Raw genomic sequence first — 22375 nt, 5'->3', positions numbered from 1 at the left:
GGGATTTGGCCAGCCTCTTTTCAGTGGTTTGTGGGGACAGGACAACAGGACAAGGGGCAATGGCCAAAAAATGGATCAGAGGAAGTTCCGCACCAACATGCAAAAGAACTTCTTCACGGTGAGGGTGACGGAGCACTGGAACAGGCTGCCCAGGGAGGTTGTGGAGTCTCCTTCTCTGGAGATATTCAAGGCCCGTCTGGATACCTATCTGGACAACCTGCTCTAGGGAACCTGCTTTGGTGGTGGGGGGGGGGTTGGACCTGATGATTTCTTGAGGTCCCTTCCAACCCCTACAATTCTGTGATTCCGTGGAAAAAATCCTGATCACTCTGTATTGGTCTTAAGAGTTTGGAAGCATACCTGTTTAGAATTGTGACAGGCTTTGAAACCAAGTCTGTGGGATTTGAAAGAAAAACATTAGTCTGATATTTTGACAAAGTCCTAGATCCTGATAATAAAAAGAAATTCTACTGTTTGTCGAATGAATTGGACGAAGATGGATATTGATACCTTGAAGGATATGAATTTTATTTGAATGGGTATTTTTCAAGTTCTGAAGTTAGTCTGTTCTGAGACCCCTCAGGTCCTTGAACTCTTGCCTTAACAAGGTAGATTTATGTAAACTTGCATATATTTGATTGTAAAGGAGAAGACACGAAGACATCTGTTTGCAGAGGTTAATCTCTCTCCTCATTACTCTCTTTATTGTTCTCATATAGTTAGATTTGTCAAAGCCCTTGAAGCCCAATGGAGTATTTCATCTTTCATATTTCATTAGCTACATGGTAACTTAAAAAGAAGCTTTGTGCTCATTCAATGATTTTTTTTTCATTATACTCAATGAAGATAGTGTTACTATGTACTCATCCTACATTTTTTGCCCTATTTCAGTCTGATATTTTCCTATACTTGGGCCAGCTTTTTTATCCTAGATCCAGAAATCTCATAGGGGCAAAACAGTAATGATCAAGTCTAGTTCTGAGGATCACCATCAAGATGCACTGGATATATGAAGAAATGAGTAATCTGTAACTCTGTCTGCAGTCACCTTGCCCTTTAGGAAAAGAGAACTTTGAAGGCATCCCTTTCTTCTCAGATAAGAACACGAATACAACAGGTTATAGTTATAACAACTTACTAAAATATCAGCATTCATTTGACAAGAGAAATGAAGAAGGTCCATCAAGAAAGCTCTATGTTTAGCGGGAATATGCCAAGTTGTGATGTGATCATCTGTTTATATGTTTTCAACTTACAAGTTGACATTTTGTATGATGAAGATGAGCAGTGTTTTGAGCCTGGTCAGTTACAGAAGTTCAAGAGTGAAAATTGGTCCTACCTGAATTGTTTTAGTTGTTTAATCTTGGGTGCCCTCAGCATGAGGGTTCTGAAAGGTGAGTTTTTGTTGATTCAGCTACAGCAGTTTAAGGCATCACAGCTCCTGGCAATTGGCCTTGCCTTGATAGTAGGGGTAGCAGAAGGAAACATATGCTTGGCTCTTAGCTGTCTTGTTCAGCCCAGTAGGTTGATGCAAACTATCTTCACTAGTTCCTTAAGCTGATGCACTGGACAATGAAATGCACTTGGGGAAATGTGAATGCATGTTCCCTTCTGCTACAGGTGATAACCTCAGTTGAAGGAATTGGGCAGGTAACTGGTAACAGAAATGTCTTAAAGGCTACTGGTAGATCCACCATCAGATCTATATGTGACTTTTTTTGTTGTAGCTGATATTTCTGGGTTAAAATGAAAAAGCTTATTGACATTTTCCTAAGAACACAAGTTTCTTAATTTGTGTTTCAAAATTTATGGAGTTTTTAATTGGGTAATAAGGCAGCAACGTATGTATGCATGTGTATTTTAATTTTTTCTTTTAAAAGGACATTCAAATTTGAAACCTATCAGTAGTCTGATAGGCTTCTACTTCCTGACCGTTCCTGAGACCTGCCATGAAATTCAGTGAGGTCAAAGCCCTCAGTCACAGAACTTTTGTCACTGCACGAAGATTTCAAAAAACAACAACAAAACAAACAAACAAAAAACCCCACACCACTTCTTAAAATTATTATTCAGTAATGCAGTAATGTAGAGAAATTAATCTATATAAGCTCTCATGAATTCAACAATTGTTGTTCTACAGAAAAAGTAAAAATCTCCATGCTAAAAAGCTGTACCTTCTGTGTGGCAAACTTATTTTGCTTTACATGTCTATCATAAAGTTGATAGTCTTTCCTATGGGTTTTTGTTGAATTATGAGAAATTCCTTATTTGTAATTGGCCATTTTGTGCATGGAGTCTATTATATCTTTCTTTACTGTCTTCTAGCCATTAAATGTTGTATATAATTTTGGAGTTCTAGAAAGTTAAAGACATACAAATAGATATAAAAAATAATGAGGAAAAAAAGCCTGTTCACATCACTGGAATTGACTACATTGCTACTTTTTACTGTGTTCTGATGTTAATTTTGGAGATGATCCTTCAAAGCTTTCACTGTTCTGTAAAAGAATCTATCTACAAGTACATGAAATTAGAAACCATGTGTTATAATTCTGGTTTACAATTTGAGTTGTATTTTTTTTTCCCTTGGAGTTTATTTTTTCCTTGATTGCATCCTCCTTATACTTCTGCGTCTAAAAAAGAGAGCTGGCTAATTGTTGTGGTTTAACCTGGCCGGCAGCTAGGCACCACAGAGCTGTTCACTCACCCTCCCCCCTCCCTCTCTGGGATGGGGGAGAGAAATGGGAAAGTGAAGCCTGGGAGTTGAGATAGAGACAGTTTATTAAGATGGGAGGAAAAAAAAAAAAAAAAAAAGTAGTACTATTAATAATAATGTGTACAAAACAAGTGATGCACAAGGCAATTGCTCACCACCCATAGGCTGATGCCCAGCCTATCCCCGAGCAGCTGGCCACCCCACCCCAGCTAGCCACTCTTATATATTGTTTAGCATGACATCAGATGGGATGGAATACCCCTTTGGCCAGTTTGGGTCAGCTGTCCTGGGTCTGTCCCCTCCCAGCTCCTGCTGCACCCCAGACTGCCTGCTGGCAGGACAGAGTAAGAAGCTGAAAAGTCCTTGGCTTAGTGTAAGCACTGCTCTGCAACAATTAAAACATCAGTGTGTTATCGACACTTCTCATCCTAATACAAAACATAGCACCCTACCAGCTACTAGGAGGAAAAAACTCTGTCCTAGCTGAAACCAGGATACATCCCTGTTAGTTTGACCTCAGTGCCAGGGAAGCTCATGGAGCAGATTATCTTGAGAGTCATCATACGGCACTTGCAGGGGAACCAGGTGATCAGGCCTAGTCAGCATGGGTTTATGAAAGTCAGGTCCTGCTTGACGAACCTGATCTCCTTATATGACAGTGACACGCTGGGTGGATGAGGGAAAGGCTGTGGATGTGGTCTACCTTGACTTCAGTAAGGCCTTTGACACCGTTTCCCACAACATTCTCCTCAAGAAACTGGCTGCTCATGGCTTGGAGTGGTGTACGCTTTGGGTTAAAAACTGGCTGGGTAGCCAGGCCCAAAGAGTTGTGGTGAATAGAGTCAAATCCAGTTGGAGGCCAGTCACTAGTGGAGTCCCCCAGGCCTCAGTACAAGGGCCAGTTCTCTTTAACATCTTTATCAATGATCTGGATGAGGGCATCGAGTACACCCTCAGTAAGTTTGCAGATGACACCAAGTTAGGCGTGTGTGTCGATCTGCTCGAGGGTAGGAAGGCTCTGCAGGAGGATCTGGAAAGGCTGGACCAATGGGCTAAGGCCAACTGCATGAAGTTCACCAAGGCCAAGTGCCGGGTCCTGCACCTGGGGCACAACAACCCCAAGCAGAGCTACAGGCTGGGAGATGAGTGGTTGGAAAGCTGCCTGGTGGAGAAGGACCTGGGAGTATTGGTGGATAGTCGGCTGAATATGAGCCAGCAGTGTGCTCAGGTGGCCAAGAAGGCCAACAGCATCCTGGCCTGTATAAGCAGCAGTGTGGCCAGCAGGTCTAGGGAAGTGATTGTTCTCCTGTACTCGGCTCTGGTGAGGCCGCACCTCGAGTACTGTGTTCAGTTTTGGGCCCCTCGCTACAAGAAGGACATCGAGGTGCTCAAGAGAGTCCAGAGAAGGGCGATGAAGCTGGTGAGGGGCCTGGAGAACAAGTCCTACGAGGAGTGTCTGAGGGAGCTGGGCTTGTTCAGCCTGGAGAAGAGGAGGCTCAGGGGCAACCTTATTGCTCTCTACAGGTACCTCAAAGGAGGCTGTAGCGAGGTGGGGGTTGGTTTATTCTCCCATGTGCCTGGTGACAGGACGAGGGGGAACAGGCTAAAGTTGCTCCAGGGGAGTTTTAGGTTGGATGTTAGGAGGAACTTCTTTACTGAGAGGGTTGTTAGGCATTGGAATGGGCTGCCCAGGGAAGTGGTGGAGTCACCATCCCTGGAGGTCTTTAAAAGACGTTTAGATGTAGAGCTTAGTTCTATGGTTTAGTGGAAGACTTCTTAGTGTTAGGTCAGAGGTTGGACTAGGTGATCTTGGAGGTCTCTTCCAACCTAGACAATTTTGTGATTCTGTAAGGCACCACAAATCTAGACACCAAATAAGTTATTTTTCTCGTATTCTATTTGTGGTCTAGACATTTTGACAATTGATCTCCTGAATTTCTAGCCTATGTTTAGTCATTCCTTAGACTTAAAATCATATTCCCTGATTACAGAAAAGATAATTATTTATTTGTTAAACAAATTACACAACGATAGTTGACAAATTAGAATATAAGCCTTACTGCAAGTAGGACTTTACATTTTAATGGCATTAATTAATTTTAGTTTAGAATACCATATTGGTAATATAAATAGCTTGTAGTTTAAATGGACAGAACATATTCTTTTTGATATTTCAGTGTGCTTCTCGTTTCTATGAATTCTACCAAATTACAAGGTGTGTGTAATTGGCTCACCTTTTATTTTTCTGTATTCTACTCTTAATTTTTTTTTAGTACAAACTGAAAGGGTTATTGCAGAGTCAAGATGTTGACATTGCATAATTTTATCACTGAACTTTTTTCATCCATGAAAAGTTTTATGGTTGCAAAGGGAAATTACTCAAGATTTTAAGTGTATAGAGAGGCCCCCCACCTGATACATATGTATTATGGTATAGACTCCAGCTCTTGGTATACTGCTCTGCTTTAAAGAGAAGAATGGCATTTTGGAGTTAGTTCAATCATTTTTGTACATTGTTCCTGTGTTCCCTGGCAGTAATATGCATGATGTCCAACTGATGCACTGAACCATATAGAGAGAACCTCTGTCTTAATTGTTGCAGATAATTGCTTATATTATATAATAAAGGAGGCTAAATCTGCAGAGGAGAATCTTTTACAGTAGTATTAATCATTTAACAAACAGTTAAGAAGGTGCACCTTCAGTGTCTTTGCAGATTTTTGCTTCAGCCTTAAATTGTTTGTTTTCTCATTATATATTGCAGCTGCTTTATTAGATGTTTCTCTTAGGAATTTTACAGGGACTTATGATTTGATTTTGACCATGTGTTTTGAAGGTGCTTTTTTTTTTTTTTTAAACGATTAATTGGCACCTGTGGTAGACTAACAATGAACAATAGTCTATGAATATATTAAAAAGTATTAGCTAGAGAAGTTCTATTCTTGCTTTTAAATTGAATAAGTTTTGCTGTTTGTGCACATACATGCTGAGGGGGATTACTTTGTGGGTATGGAGGGGAACTGATATTTTTGATTGGACACTTAATCTCTTTCTATATTTATAATTTATGATTTTTTTTTCCTGTTTGCAGATAAGCCTCTGAAGAAGCGAAAACAAGAAAACAAACCACAGGAGGCTGGGGGTACTACCGGAGGAAATAGACCAACTTCTCAGGAGACAGGTTCTGCAGGAAATGGGGCAAGGCCAGCGTTGATGGTTAGTATTGATCTTCAGCAAGCAGGAAGAGCGGACTCTCAGGCAACAGTAACTCAGGATTTGGATGCCTTCAAAAAAAATGAAGAAATTAAGCAGTATAATGACGGGTTTGTGTATGTTCCCCAGGAAGACACTGTTGGAGTTCTTAAACCTGAAAACCATCCTGAGATTTTTAGGAAAAAGGCAGACTTTGAGGGTCAAAAGACAGATATCCAGCAAAATGAAAACAGACAAACGGAATTTGAGCAAAATGAGAACAGAAGGTTGGAAAGTACACACAATGAAAACAAACAGGTAGAAACTAAATATGAAAGCAAACAAACAGAGCTGAAACAAAATGAGAACAGACAGACAGAGTCAAAACAAAATGAGAGCAGGCAAATGGAGATGAAACAAAATGAAGGAAAACAAAATAATGGCAAACAGGAAATAAGGCAGAGGCCTGAAACGCCAAAACAGAAGAGCGAAGGCAGGCCTGAAACACCAAAACATAGACATGATAATAGGAGAGACTCGAGTAAACCGTTGTCAGATAAGAAAATTGAAATACCTAGGCAAAAACCAGATGTGAAATCTGATACTTCAAGGATAAAATCTGAAAGTAGATCAGATCCAGCAAAACAAAGGCCTGATGGGCGTTCGGTTTCTGATACACTGAGGCGTGACCATGATAGCTTTAAACAAAGATCTGAGGACAGGGGGGAGTCAGAGAGATACAGAGGGGATCCATCCAAGATTAGAAGGCCTGAGTATTTGAGATCTTCAAACAAAAATGAATATGATTCTAAGCATGGTATTAAACCTGATGTTTCAAAAACTGAGAAATTTGAAAGGAAACATAGACATGAGTCTGGTGAATCAAGGGAAAGGTTTTCTTCCGGGGATCAGAAATCAAGACCTGACAGCCCTCGTATTAAACAGGAAGGTAGAGGAGATTTTAGTAAATCAAGACCTGAAAAAACTGGTTTTAAATCACCCAACAGCAAGGATGAACGAAGGACAGATGGTAATAAGAGTAAACTTGATAGCAATAAAGCACATGCTGAGAATAAAGCAGAGTTTCCCAGTTACTTGTTGGGGGCAAGATCTGGTGCATTGAAACATTTTGTCATTCCAAAAATCAAGCGTGATAAAGATGGCAATGTCACTCAGGAGTCAAGGAAAACTGAATATAAAGGTGAACAGAAGGATAAAATAGAGAAGATTGGGCTAGCTGAAGATCTAAATAAAGGCGCTAAACCTGTAGTTGTCCTTCAGAAACTTTCTTTGGATGATGTGCAGAAATTTATTAAGGATAGAGAAGATAAATCAAGGGGCTCGTGTTTTAAACCTAACAAGAACAAGTCATCCAAATCTAATAAAGGTAAGACTATTTTTGTTAATTGTACACTCCTGTTCTTTTAGTTTGCTATTCCTGTGGTTAGAAATTAAACACAAATGTTTGATAGTTTATATGCTTGCTTATGTGGTGATTTCAGGGAATCAAAGTGAAACTCATCTCAGGGCTTGTTACTGGAAATCTTGAAGTGAAATGATGTATTTGTTTTGGTGCAAGTACCTAATGTGGGAATACATAAGTGGTTTTAAGCTGTACTTTCTGCTACATGAGTCTAATCTGGTAATTTATCTAGTTAAATATAATGGGTATATGTATGAATTAAACTGGTTTAAGTGTGCCTATATAAGGGACGGTAACTGTTTTAACGAAATCAGTGTAACTGAAGAGGTGGAATATGCTACTTAGACAAGCCCTAAGATTCTTTTATATTTTTAATTAGGACTGAAATGTGGTTTGCCAAGAGATGTTTTGACATCATACAACAAGAACAGACTTTAAAAATACCATTTGCCTCTCTTATGCTATAAATACATCACTTTTACAGAGTCTCTACACTTCAAGCTTGTTGTGGTTTTAAACCAGCAGGCAGCTAAACACCACACTGCTATTCACTCACTCCCCCACCCTCCAGTGGGATGGGGGAGAAAAACTGAAAAGAGAAGTGCAAGAACTCATGGGCTGATATAAAGGCAGTTTAATAACAAAGGAAAAACAAGAAAGAAAAGAAGGAAAAAATAACAAATAAAATAAACAGAGCAAATGATGCACAATGAAGTTGCTCCCCACCAGTTGACCGATGCCCAGCCAGCCCCCAAGCAATGGTGCCCCCGCCAACTCCCCCCTGTTTTATTGTTCAGCATTATGCCATATGGTATGGAATATCCCTTTGGCTGGTTTGGGTCATCTGTCCTGGCTGTGTCCTCTCCCAGCTTCCTGTGCACCCCCAGCCTCCTTGCTGGCTGGGCAGTATGAGAAGCTAAAAAGTACTTGACTTAGCATAAGCACTGTTCTGCAACAACTGAAACATCAGTGTGTTATCAACATTATTCTCATCCTAAATCCAAAATATGGCACCATACCAGCTACTTGGTAGAAAATTAACTCTATCCCAGCTGAAACCAGGACGATATCCACCCCTTATTCCATACCATCGATGTCATGCTCAGGTCTTACACTTTCCAATATATTCTCATTAATTGCCACCATTCTTTCCATCCATTGATACACAAACACATATCATCCCCTTAGTCTGTGGGCCAAACCTTTAAAATGTCCATTTAAATGTCCATTTAAAATGTTCATTAAGTTCATTTTAGTCTATGATTTTGGTCATAATGGTCCTTCTGGACAGGAAAGATGGTGAGTGGTGTTGGAGCCATCTCTGGTCACATCACTGCTGCACTTGCCTGGTTCCATCAAGATTAATTCGTCATTAATCTGGGTGACTCTTGCGGTAATACCATTGATAAGGCATATAGCAACCATAGTTGTGATGGTATATCATGCCAATTGACATATAATGCTGTATAATTCATATCATTGGGTATTCTCACCCAACATTAAATCACCTTGAGAGTACACATCAAACTTCGACATCTTTCTGCATTACTCACCAAGTGCACCCAGGTCCTTGAGAAAAAGCAATCCCACGGATGGGTTTACCTTTGCCTGAGGCAGGAATAACTCAGACTGTCTTCCCAAACATGTTTTTATGTGCACTACAGGGACATTATCCCCTTCTACAGTACATAACAGGTTTGAGTGGGCAGGGCTAGCTCAGTTGGTAGATCTCCTAGTGTTGACTAACCAGGTGGCCTTTCCTAAATGTGTATCCCAATGTTTGAATGTCCCAGCACTTATTGGTTTCAGTGTAGTCTTTAACAATCCATTACATCGTTTGATTTTCCCAGAGGCTGTTGCATGATAAGGGATGTGATATACTCACTCAGTGCCATTCTCTTTGTCCCAGGTGTCTATAAGGTTGTTTTGCACACGAGTCCCATTGTCTGACTCAATTCTTTTTGGGGTGCCATGTCGCCATAGGACTTGCTTTTCAAGGCCCAGGATAGTGTTCCATGTGGTGGCATGGGGCATAGGATATGTTTCCAGCCATCCGATGGTTGCTTCCACCATTGTAAGTACGTGGCGCTTGCCATTGCGAGTTTGAGGGAGTGTGATGTAATCAATCTGCCAGGCCTCTCCATATTTATATTTCAGCCATCGTCCTCCATACCAAAGAGGCTTTGACCGTTTGGCTTGCTTGATTGCAGCACATGTTTCACAGTCATGAATAACCTGTGCAATAGTGTCCATGGTCAGGTCCACCCCTCGATCACGAGCCCATCTGTATGTTGCATCTCTACCTTGATGGCCTGAGGTGTCATGGGCCCATCAGGCTATAAATAATTCACCTTTATGCTGCCAATCCAGGTCCACCTGAGCTACTTCAATCTTAGCAGCCTGATCCACCTGCTGGTTGTTTTGATGTTCTTCAGTAGCCCGATTCTTGGGCACATGAGCATCTACATGGCATACCTTTACAACCAGGTCTCTACCTGGGCAGCAATATCTTGCCACAATGCAGCAGCCCAGATGAGTTTGCCCCTGCGCTGCCAGTTGTTTTGCTTCCATTGCTGTAACCATCCCCACAGGGCATTTGCTACCATCCTTGAATCAGTGTAGAGATAGAGAACTGGCCACTTTTCTTGTTCAGCAATATCTAAAGCCAGCTGAATGGCCTTCACTTCTGCAAATTGGCTTGATTCACTTTCTCCTTCAGCAGTTTCGGCAACCTGTTGTGTAGGACTCCATAGAGCAGCCTTCCACCTCCGATGCTTTCCCACAATACGACAGGACCCTTCAGTGGACAGGGCACATTGTGTCTTATTTTCTGGTAGCTTGTTATACAGTGGGGCCTCTGCAGAACGTGTCACCTCCTTGTCTGGTGATATTCTGAAATCTTTGCCTTCTGGTCAGTCCATGATTACTTCCAAGATTCCTGGGGAACTGGGTTTTCCTATTCAAGCCTGCTGTGTGATCAATCCAACCCACTTGCTCCATGTAGCATCAGTTGCATGATGTGTAGATGGGACCCTCCCTTTGAATATCCAGCCCAGTCGAGGTGCCAAGAGGAGCTGTGCTTCAGTACCAACCACTTCTGAAGCAGCTTGAACCCTTCATACACGGCCAGTACCTCGGATCCTCTGTATCCCTGACTCCAAAACACTAGGGGTTGACCATGAGTCTGCCCTGGTTCTTTCTTCCGGAGGCTCCAGGTGGGGCCATTCTCACAAGCTGTCCACTTCTGAAGCAGCTTGAACCCTTCATACACGGCCAGTACCTCGGATCCTCTGTATCCCTGACTCCAAAACACTAGGGGTTGACCATGAGTCTGCCCTGGTTCTTTCGTCCGGAGGCTCCAGGTGGGGCCATTCTCACAAGCTGTGATGTAGAGCACGTTTTTTACATCTTGTCCTGCTCAAAAGGACCCAAGGGCTACTGCATGAAATATCCCCCGTTTAATTTGTTCAAAGGCTTGTCCTTGCTCGGGGCCCGATTTGAAATTGTTCTTCTTTCAGGTCACTTGGTAGAGTGGGTTTACAGTCAGACTGTAATTTGGAATGTGTATTCTCCAAAACCCCACGATACCTGAGAAAGCTTGTGTTTGTTTTTTTTGCTAGTTGGTGGAGACATAGCTGTTTTTTTGTTGATCACATCCATTGGGATTTGATGATGTCCATCTTGCCATTTTATTCCTAAAAACTGGATCCCTCGTGCAGGTCCTTTGACTTTATTTTGTTTTATGGTAAAACCAGCCTTCAGAAGGATTTGGACTGTTTTCTTCCCTTTCTCAAATACTTCTTCCATTGTATTGCCTTGCATTGGGCGCTAGAAGGACCACTGTGGTTTAAGCTGTTAGGCAGCTAAGCACCACATGGATGGTTGCTCACTCATCCACCCCCAGTGGGATGGGGGAGAAAATTGAAAAGGTAAGTGCCAAGAACTTATGGATTGAGATAAGGACAGTTTAATAAGAAAGGGGGGGGGGGGGGGGAAGAAGGAGGAAAGAAAAAAAAAAAAAAAGGAAAAAAGGCAACAAAGAATAATAAGAACAAAAAAGAATAAACAAAACAAGTGATGCACAATGCAATTGCTCACCATCTGCCTACTGATGCTCAGACAGACCCCAAGCAGAGGCAACCCTCCTGTTCAACTCCCCCAGTTTTATTTTTCAGCATGACATCACATGGCATGGAATATCCCTTTGAGCAGTTTGGTTGAGCTGTCCTGGTTCTGTCCCCTCCCAGCTCCTTGTGCACCCCCACCCTCCTCACTGGCAGGGTGGTATGAGAAACTGAAAAGTCCTTGGCTCTGTGTGAGCACTGCTCTGCAACAATTAAAATGTGTGTTATCAACGTTATTCTTGTCCTAAATTCAAAACAAGGCAACATACCAGCCCCTATGAAGAAAATTAGCTCTATCCCAGCTCTATCCCAGCTGGATCCAGGACAAGGCTGTGTGATGATAAACTTACAAAAAGGTTTTGTCTTTAGGAGACATTCAGACAATTGCTGTCTCTAGGGTCCAGTGTATGTGGAAAGAGGAAAGGAACTGGTAAACAACTGGCTGACTTATTTAAATTAGTAATGTTGAGAGGATAATATGAGATATAGCTTCTTGTTAGGTTTGATTGTTTTTCTCTTTTGCTGAGTTAATGCTTTTTTATATGATTGCTTTTCTTCAATAATTTCTTTTTGATTATAATTTTGGCTTTGTTTTCAAACTGAAGTAGATCATCTCATATTGTGAAATCAGTGTTACTCAGTGGTCAGTGTTCCTTTTATAAATTTTGTCATTTAAAGCATTTAAATTTCTTACATAGTTCTTACATAGTGTTTACAGAGCTGTCATGTCTGAAAATAGACAAAACAATTGGCAGGGGAGAGGATTTGAACTGTATACAGGATTATTTATGAATGCAATTACAGCTATCTCATTATTTATGAATGTGAGATTGAAGTGTTTTATTTCAAAGGTGATTTGATGAGAAATGATATAGAAATCCTCTTTCTGAATATATAATGGTTTATGTGCATGTGTACAGAGTGGTATTGGTATAGTTAATTTATTGGTCTAAATCTATTCTCTACTAACCTGACTGTTGAGTCTTAAAGACTGAATAATTCAAGATGAGTATTACTTTTTAAAAAAAAAAATGTGAGCCTCCTTGTTAGATATTTACTTTTTATCCTGAAAATATGAGTATTTCCCTACATTTCTCTTACAAATCAAGTTTTGAATGTTCAGCCAGACAGATTTTGGAGAAGGTGTCTTTTGAACTTCATGTTTTTCATGTGTATTTTTAGTTTTATGTGTTTTGTCCAAGTTTCTGATAACTTATGATATATTATGCTAAATAGGTGAACTCCAGTGTCTGAAAAGGTTCATAATTCATCAAGTGATATTTTTATAAGCCAGAGTCTACTCGTCAACAACTGACTGATACAGAAAATATCCATGCGATTTCCAGTGTCCTCACTCCAATTAAAAGAAATACTATTCACTGTTTTACTCTGTGCTATTTTTAGTTATAAACATTTTAATGGACTAGGAAATGTAATTTTCATAAGCATTCTTTATTTAGTTCATCTTATATTTCTTAATAAAGTATAACATCTTTTCTAGTGTTGCCTTTAGCATTACTATTACATTTCTTCTCCCATCTCTCATATTTCATGTAGCTTAGTACATTTTGATTTTTCTTTCCTTCTCTTATCTGCTTGTATTTCTTGCCCTTTGGTTTTCCTGTCATCCATCCATCTTTCAATAAAACGTCTTCTTCTGGCCTTATCACATTCAACATCATTGCTGTGATTTAGCTTAAATCCAATTTAAAATAGGGTTAGTTCAAAACACAATTCCTGCTTCTAGGAATATTTTGTGCTATTATAAAATCATTTTTGATTCTGTGCTGCTTAGCTGTGGGCAGTTATGACCTCTGCTACATCATGGGATTTATTCAGTTGCTGTGTCCAGATTCTTCTTTGACCAACCAACCTGGCTGGGTCTCATTTCTCAAAGCCAGAGCTGAGGACTGGAATATAAACAAGGAGGCTGAACCTCTCATTTTATTAGCCAGAGTCTGGGAACCTTCCCTTTGTGCCAGTACTGGGGTAGATGAGGAAAAATGATTTTGAAATATGTGTTCAAGCAGGTTCTAAGGAATGATACAGGATATGCTTCCTCTTCCTCCTGCCAAATCTATTGCCGCAGAGACTCCTGTGGGCACAGTCCCTTGGGCAGTGGTGCTGAGGGGTTTGAGTCTCCATCCTCTTGAGGGGGTACACATGCAGCTGCACCCATGCATCTTGTTCCTCAAGAGTTATCCCTTCATGAATGTAGTCAAAAGGTGAGGTTAAGGGGCTTGATAGAGGGTTTATATATATTATAGCTGTATACCCTTCCACAAACTTTAAGGTAGAGTGGGAGAGGAGCAATGAAAGCCACAGAAGTAAACGGACTATTACTTGGATTATTTTTGGTCAGTATTTATCTTGGCTGTGTGTTTTTCAGCTAACGATATGGTATTGAGATAAAAGTCGAACTTCTTTCTTATGAGTCTTATGTGTCTTCCCCATGCCTTAAATTCCTCTTTGAGAAAAGAACTGCCATTGCCTTGTGATTCCCCTTCCATTCTTGAAACTTGTCCAGGGCACAGAATTATTTGGAGGAGTATGAAGCCAGTGGACAAGGGACTTGCATCACCAAGGACTCAGTGCACAATATAAACAACATACAGGAGCATTTTAAGGGAAAATGCAGTGGAAAGGGTATTGTTAAATTTGCACACTGAGGTATATTTCAAATTTGGAGTTTGTTTTTTTAAAATGTTTTTGAATCTTGATGGCTGGTTAGTTCATAGGAAATCACACCAAAATGTAAACTGTACATCTGTTTTCTCTAGTTTGGAAAGTAAAAATAAATGATTACTGACAAGGTAACAGTTTATTAGTGTTGGTTTTAATTTAATGGCATGAACAGCCTTTCTGATTCTGAAAAGCTGACCTATACTAGTTTGAAGTTTTTGTATGGGTGGCACTGATTGTTGTGTCAAAATATAGTTGCTGTCCATATCGAATGGATCCAATAAAAGTCCATAATGTTATTACTTTTTTTTCCCCCCTCCTTCCTCTTCAACCTCTCTTGAAGGCAGTCTGGTAATGGATGTATCTATCTGAATCAGGGAGATCTACTTGACTTGCAAATTCAAGGCAAAGTGAGCTTGGATACTTCTAAAGATTTGATTTTAGAAAACATTAGCTAAAGTTAAAGGCCGTTCTACAAACTTGAAACCAAACATCAAGTTATGAACAAAAAGCAGTGCTTTACTTTTGAATCATATCCATGCCTTTCCATTTTTTAAGCCATATGTAAAGAAGGGAAAAATTATATTCACTAAGTATTTGTAGAACTCTTTCTACTATATGTGGAAAACATACGGGGGTGAGGGTGGGGTGTAGAGGGAGGGAGTTATTCCTTTGACCACAACAGTTTTTCAGAAAGCCTAGTTTCTGGGGGCATTCTTATTACATTCTTATTATCTTGTAGACTAACTTTTTGGTAAAGTTACTTTCTCCTTTGCTATTTAAAAAGCCACACAAACTAGAGGCAAATGCAGCTGATTGAAGTGGAAGCAGGAACAGGAGGTACCAAGTATTAGAAAATATATCAAACAAATTGAAAAAGTGTAGGTGATCATACATGTTTTTGTAGATACTTTCATGGGGTTTTATGTTATATATTCTTTTAATAATTTTTGAAAAGGATCTTGTAAACTGAAAAGGCGTGTTTTTTACAGCCTAATGTTTGTTGCTGTGTGACACAATTCTTGTGATAAACTGGATTCTCTTAAGTATTTCTTTACTACTATGAATAAGTACATTTATAATAAAATATGGAGCTGTAAAAGAATGAATTTAGTAAGATGTTTCTAGTGAAGATTGGATGGTCCTTATTCAACTTAACATAAATAGTAAAGTAAAATAAATATAAACTCTTGACTCTCCTGCAGTATATAATATCCTTGAATTCAAAAAAGGATGTGCAGTCCTTTTCCACGTATATCAGAATTGTTGATACACACATAGTCATGCATAACTGCATGAGTAAAACTCTTTAGATTTGGTTATTTATAATCTTCAGCACCTAAGGAAACATGTAGCAGTCTTGTTCCAGGGAACATTGTGATAGATACAAAATCTTTAAAGGTGGCTTATAGAGAACTTTACAATAATTCAATTTTTTCTCTTTTCTACTATTCCCTTCTCAAATAAAGAATTACTTACATATTTTCTAATAAACAGAATAAAGGGGAAGCTTATACTATCACATGAAATATTTGTAACTGGAGAAAGTGCAGTTCAATCAATTAGTTGAATTTAGCATTGAAAAACGTAAAAACAAAACAAAACAAAAACACAAAAAAAAAACACAAACAAACTTGGGACTTCTGAGAAAGAAATGGTTATTTTTCCAAATATTTAAAGTACTTGCTTTTTTTTTTTTTGATGTCTAATTAAGCTGGTAGCAATTGACTTATTTTTAAAGATTGAGTATTGTTCTACCCTAGGAACAAAATCAATAAGGAAAGCAAGAATAGATATTCCTAGGAGATAGGAGAGTAGTAGCCTGTGGTTTCTGTTTATCGTTTAGGGTTTTTTGTTTGTTTTTAATGGTTTTCTTAGTTAAAATAAATCACTATTCATCTTTCATAGACATTTTTTTGTGCACAGTGTAAGCAAAATAAAGAACAAATTGTTCTAGTAGTTCCTCAAAGCAATGATCATGACCTTATTCATGAAACATCATGAAACATTCAGACATAGTTTTGAAATTGAGTAGGTGTCTTCAGTCATGGAACTCTTGCCAAGCTGGATATACAATCCATTACTGATTTGTTTCCTTTTCTCATTTCCTCTCCAAGTGATCTAACTAATTATTCTGTTTTTAAATTTACTTTTCATAATAGATTCGGAAAGGCTTAAATATATATTTGTAGAAAATACTCTTGTTGGTGTATGTGCATATGGCTTTTAAACATCTATATGAATCTTACTGCAACTTTTGTTTCTTTACTTATAGCTGGTTTTTGCAGTGTCTTTGGCCAGATTTCCTGTAGGTTTTATGCTCTGTGAGTAGTTGCACTGACTTCAATGAATTTACCCATAGTGCTTAAAATTGAGCATTTGTGTTAGGAGAACCAGGTTCTGAGGCCCTTTGGTGAATGGTCTGTGCCTGTGGAAATTGTCTTAAAATACATAAATACAATTTTCCCTCTTGTCTGGGGCTGGATGTAAGCTAACTCTCCTCAGATGCTGCATATGTATACAAAGGGACATGGACACTTAGCGTGGGGACGCCACTGCTCAAACACATTTGTGCAACCTCCAGATTAGACCTGGCTGACATCCAGTCAGCTGGTAGTACGCACAAACTATTCTGTCTGTGCTGGCATACTTCTTATCTTCAGTCAAGTGCCTAGCAAGCAAGGAATAACCACACTGTGAAATGTTTTGTAGCATTTTTGAAAACAATATTGAGAATTTATGTACCTTTGACAGGAGGTGAATATCTAAGGATTGCAATTTAAAGCAAATGACCATGGTGTGGGGGAAGCAGGCACAACTTTCCTTGTCTATTCTAAAGATATTTCCCTACCTCGTTTCAAAAATGTTCAAAGTAATCAATATTTTAAATTCAAACTTCTTTTTTTAAAATGCACTTAAGTGAGATGACTTCCTTGAACATACTTGAGAATTATAAAAAAATAATTTTGATTACTAGTTTCATTGTTTATAGGCAACTTTGGATGTAGAGAGATGTGAAACCAGAAATATATGAAATCTGTTTTTTTTTTTTGTTTTGTTTTTTTTTTAATGTATTGCTGGAAACTATTTTCTAATATTAAGATTATTCTAATTCCAGCTAAATGTGTTTAAAAATATGGGGGAAGACTAAGACTGGATTAGGAGGTGGGATGTTACTGTAATAATTGAAATAAATTTTAGAAAGTTATGTTACTGATGTAGTGAATGCAATTAAAAAGTAAATCTAGAAAATATATATACATATCAATATACATATTTCATTGATATAGCACAATTGGCAGGTGATTTCTTATGTATCTAAATAATAGAGTATACCTTGGGGAAGGAGAGAGAAGCGCTTGTGACAGAGGTATTTATTTTGTTGGAAAAAGGTTAACAATTCAGTCCACTAGTCTTCAAATCTGTGCAGTAAGGCTCTTTGATAAATAATAAGACATCAAATAACAATAAAATTTCACTGTAAATCTCCTTTGTGCTGACTGCATACGTGTCTAATATCAGTTTCAAAATGTGATGAGAATGGTGCAATGTTGTCTGTTTACTTCAGTGGAAAAGAAACCTGATGTGGTCCAGCTTGCTGTTTTTCTATATTAAACAAAAATCTTTCTTTCAACTTTGTTTTGTAGCAAAATCAAGCAAAAATGTGGGTTGCATTTAAAAAAAAAAAAAAAAGAAAAAAAAAGCTATTAGTAGGAGGTAAGAAATCACCTGAGACAGAGTTTGGGATGTCAATGATTTGGCTTATATTTAGGGATAAGAACCTGGAGATTCTGCCACAGATTGTCCCTACATATTGGAAAAGAGAAGATTACTGTTTTATTTACACTAAATAATATGATTGAGAATGAATTGAGCTGTAATGAGGCACGCTGAATCATTAATTTATCTATACTTTCAGGAAAACCTGTTAAGTTCAGAGGATGAACAAAAATAAGACTAAATTTTGTGGAAGTAGAGCAGGGATGTTGTTTTACAAATGTAATTCAACAATTTGAATTTGTTTTATTTATATGCCTGACAAAATATTTTGTTGAATGAGATGTTTATGCAATTTATTATGTTAATTTCTAGTTGCGGTGTGAACAATATATACAGCTTTAGAAAGTCCTGTCAAATACATCCAGGTATATCTAACCACGGAATTGTTAGCGAATATACTGTAAGCGGTTCCTGAGAAAGGGTTGAAGTGTTGGGCCCTTTTTTATCTTCAGATTCACATTTACTGTTCTTACTCTCCGTTAATAGGTAGCATAGATCAGTCAGTGTTAAAGGAGTTGCCTCCTGAGCTCCTGGCAGAAATTGAATCCACCATGCCACTTTGTGAACGTGTGAAAATGAACAAGCGCAAACGTAGCACAGTTAATGAGAAACCAAAATATACTGAAATCAGTTCTGATGAAGATAATGACAGTGAAGAAGCTTTTGAATGTAAGTAGTATGTCATTCTGTTTCTACTGCTATTATTTAAGTTGGTTGGGAATGGAGAGGATTGTCACAAATTTCAGAGACATCTTAATCTAGCTTTTAGCCACAGTGGCTATTGAAATTCTTAAATATGAAGTAATGCAAATTAAGAAAATCTTGCACAGTAATTATATGCTTTAAGGTAATCTAGGTTCATTATATACAGTCAAGAGATCTGGCCATCATTCTAAAAAATTCAGTGAAGACATCTGATTTAAAAATGAATTAGAATATTTCTTAAAGGAAACTGTAGAACTGAATTAAAATGAGACAAAATGATCAAGAGAATGGAATTTTTTACACCGAATAGATTTTATTGTTTCAAATATCAATTTCAGAATTTGCTGTCTAAAATTAAACTTTAAAAAATATGAAGGAGTGGTTGTTATAGAACATAAGTTTCTTTGAGCATCTCATTCCATTAAATGATGAGAAATTAAAATTATGTATAAACTTAATATTTTTGAAATGTTATTAAAGCTTACATTTTTTTATTCAGTTGCTCTACAAAGTTTACTTAGAAGTAGATAAAATGTCTAAATGGTAATAGCTGTTCCCATGTTCATATTTTTTGCCTTGCAGAGCCAACACAACTGTAATACATTCTCTTTTATCATGCAGCATTGATAAAATGGTCAATTTAAATTTCTGCTGGAAAGTGATATTGGAAGTTACTTTTCTTATAGAGACAAAGCTGGGGCCAGAATTCTTCTTACAGAATTTAAATTGCTATTGATGATCTATAAACTGTGGAGCCCTCCATTTCTTCAGTTGCAGTTAACTGTCAACCATTTCAGAACTGAAACTGTTTAGTAGCTCAGGCATCAGGAACATGACTGTACTGCCTCCAGAAGCAAGTCTGATTCAGAAGCAGTACAGCTCAAAGCCTGAGCTAAGTTACAACTTTAAAGTCTTGAACCACTTATTTGCAGAAATTTAATATTGTTTTCAGAAGTGGAAGCCCTCTAGTGTGCAGTGCAGAGTATCACCTCAGGTTCAATTTTTTTTTTAATTTGTACTTAGCATGGGCTGTCCATTGGCTATATTCTGGTATGTATATCTTTCCTATGTTTCTCAATAAACTGGGGTTGTGAAAATTCCGTGTCAGTTCTGTTCCAGTTCTGTATAAATGCTTGGAGCCATTTTGCTCAGAAACAACCCTGCACACAGTCATACCTCCCTAAACTTCAGGAGAGTTTGGTAGAAACACATACAGATGTAAGGGCTGTTATATACCTGTTCACAAGAATAATATACTCTGCTAGTCTAGAATGTAATGTTTTGGAGACATTTTGATCTTCACATCACAGTCTATATTAGACATCTCTTTGCTAGCCCAGTTATCCTGTTACATTAAATAGTAGAGACTACGTCCTCATCCATATCCTTTTCCTATTACTTCTTAGCACCCTCTCCCCTTAAAGATGCATGAGACTATCTTTGAAAATAACAGAGAACTCTCAGTTCCCCTCCCCTGATATCTTATTTCCACTAAATCTCTGTTTCTATAGAGAACATTTATCCCAATTTCTTCAACATTGATTTCTGCTGTGCCTTTTGGTCCTGACTGAAAACTGGTTATAATAACTTTCAGTGATATATACATACTGGAATTGTGACTGCAGCTTTCTCCTTTACACTGAATTAACTGCAATATATATTTCAAGACAATTTTTTGGGTGTCTTCGCAAAACAGAATAGAATAGAAGCAGCTAGATTGCTAAGCAGAAAATAGAAGCAGCTAGATTGCTAAGTCTCATTGAAACTTCCTGTGTCAGATAGGCAAAGCAAACACTGAATTGTAACATGGATGTCTATTAATAGACCCAATTACATAACTGAAGAAATTATCTTAATGTTCTCTTATGAAAGGATGAAAATTATTTTATTTTGTTCTACTCTCCTTTGTTTAAAAGGACAAGTGCCCTTTAAACTCATGTTTTAAGTGTTTGCTGTTGTCTTTGGCAATTTCAGGCATGGTTTTCATGTAATTCAAATTGAATTGTTAAAATAATGCCATAACAGAACTTTATATAATGGTTTTAGTGTTCACTTGTTTTATGGAACATTTATATGCTAATGTTTAACTTGTAAATGTATACTTTTGAGCTATGGAAAATAGAATTTTTATACTTATAATGAAAATTCATTTAATTTCTAGCTTCTCGAAAAAGACATAAAAAGGATAGAGATGAAGCTTGGGAATATGAAGAACATGACAGAAGAAGTTCTGGTGACCACAGGAGAAGTGGTCATTATCATGAAGGAAGGAGGAATTCTGGTAGTGGCCGTTACCGTAATCGTAGTCCTGATGACTCTGATATGGATGATTATTCTCCTCTTCCTAGTCTCAGTGAGGGTAACTGATCATTATCCTTTAAAAATACACTAGTATTATGAAAAAAATATGTTTTTTTTTAATAATTTGAACATTTTAAAATGCTTTAAAAAGCATCTTTATATGCAGTATTTAATATGTGCATGAGAAATGTAAATAATCTTTTATTTCAGTTCCAGAAAGTATTTGTTTCACTCTTTATTCTCTAATTAGTGGCTAGAAAAATGAAGAAAAAAGAAAAACAAAAGAAAAGGAAAGCTTATGAACCTAAACTAACACCTGAAGGTAACTTTAGAAGACTTATTTTCTTCAGTTTGGATTTTATGTATTTTATATAAAAATAATTATATATACTTTTTTTTCCCCACCAGAAATGATGGATTCCTCAACTTTTAAAAGGTTTACTGCTTCAATGGAAAATATTTTGGAAAATCTGGAAGACATGGATTTTACAGCTTTTGGTAATATGTCAGAAATTTTTGAAATGCTTCCCCTAATTAGAAATACAAGAAACACTAAAAAATTTGCATCTCAGTATTTTCAGACTTCCTTCTTTTCGATTTAATTGCCTGTGATACATGCTAGGGAATGTTGTGTTTATATGGCTTCCACCTTAAGTAGGAGGAGCCTTTACCTTTACAATATCATTTGCTACAAGAGGAAGATGATCTTCCTTCCTTCTTCCTGCAAAATCCAAAAGGGTCATAAATCATAATGAGAGAAATAATAGTCTACTAGAGTGCATCTGCTGTGGCCTTGCCACAGTGCTTGTACACTTATGGCTGAGACACTGAATCTATGTGTACTCCTTATCCCTTTCACTGGAAAATTGGCCAGCTTAGTGTCAGTGTCCAGTGAAGCAGTTTCGGTTGACCAAGATGACTATCAATTGAAATGGATAATGGAGCATTTGTATAATTTCTTTCCTACCATCTTTGTCACAGTATTAGAACAAGGGGAGGAACCTAATAAACAAATGACTAGTTTTTAAAGTAATCATGTCTACACCCTTGGATTTAAAAGTGAAACATATTACAAACCAATGATTTCAGTGTCTTCTAATGTCATGTGTTTTTTTTGTAAGGGCAATTGTGAGTAGAACACAGTGTATCCCAAGATATATGTGTTTTTAATCTATTATTGTGACCAAGATTTGAATTTCAGAATTAGAACTACAATCATTTAAGATTTGTTTTACTGAAATGAGGGTGGTACTTAATGCAAGAGCTGCAATAAATGGGTTTTGATGTTAGGCTGTTGAATGATATTTCAGAGCACATGATCAGTCATATTGAACAAGTATAGTCATTTTAACAACCAAAAGTCATGGCCGTCAGTCTTCATTAGACGTAAAATCAGTACTTTAACAAGTTTTCTTGTGTTTGCTTTTTCATCTTAGCTGTAAATAGTGGTTT

General features: G+C 37.8%; 1 protein-coding gene across 3 annotated transcripts in view; it reads left to right on the top strand.

The window, feature by feature from the left end:
- LOC309889409 (nipped-B-like protein) overlaps positions 1-22375 on the top strand; it is a 192859-nt gene that overhangs the window by 124633 nt on the left and 45851 nt on the right. For 2 of the 3 annotated variants that reach the window (XM_082782223.1, XM_082782225.1), the window contains 5 exons: positions 5808-7295; positions 18404-18586; positions 20784-20981; positions 21174-21245; positions 21332-21421. In XM_082782223.1, coding sequence (XP_082638349.1) covers positions 5808-7295; positions 18404-18586; positions 20784-20981; positions 21174-21245; positions 21332-21421 — 2031 coding nt within the window. The remainder of the gene's footprint in view (positions 1-5807; positions 7296-18403; positions 18587-20783; positions 20982-21173; positions 21246-21331; positions 21422-22375) is intronic. The other variant, XM_082782224.1, reaches the window with a different exon arrangement.

Source organism: Aythya marila, assembly GCF_965140915.1.
Source record: "Aythya marila genome assembly, chromosome: W".
NCBI classification, from domain to species: Eukaryota; Metazoa; Chordata; class Aves; order Anseriformes; family Anatidae; genus Aythya; species Aythya marila.
The sequence above is the reverse complement of the archived record's forward strand: the minus strand, read 5'-3'. Positions and strand labels throughout refer to the sequence as shown.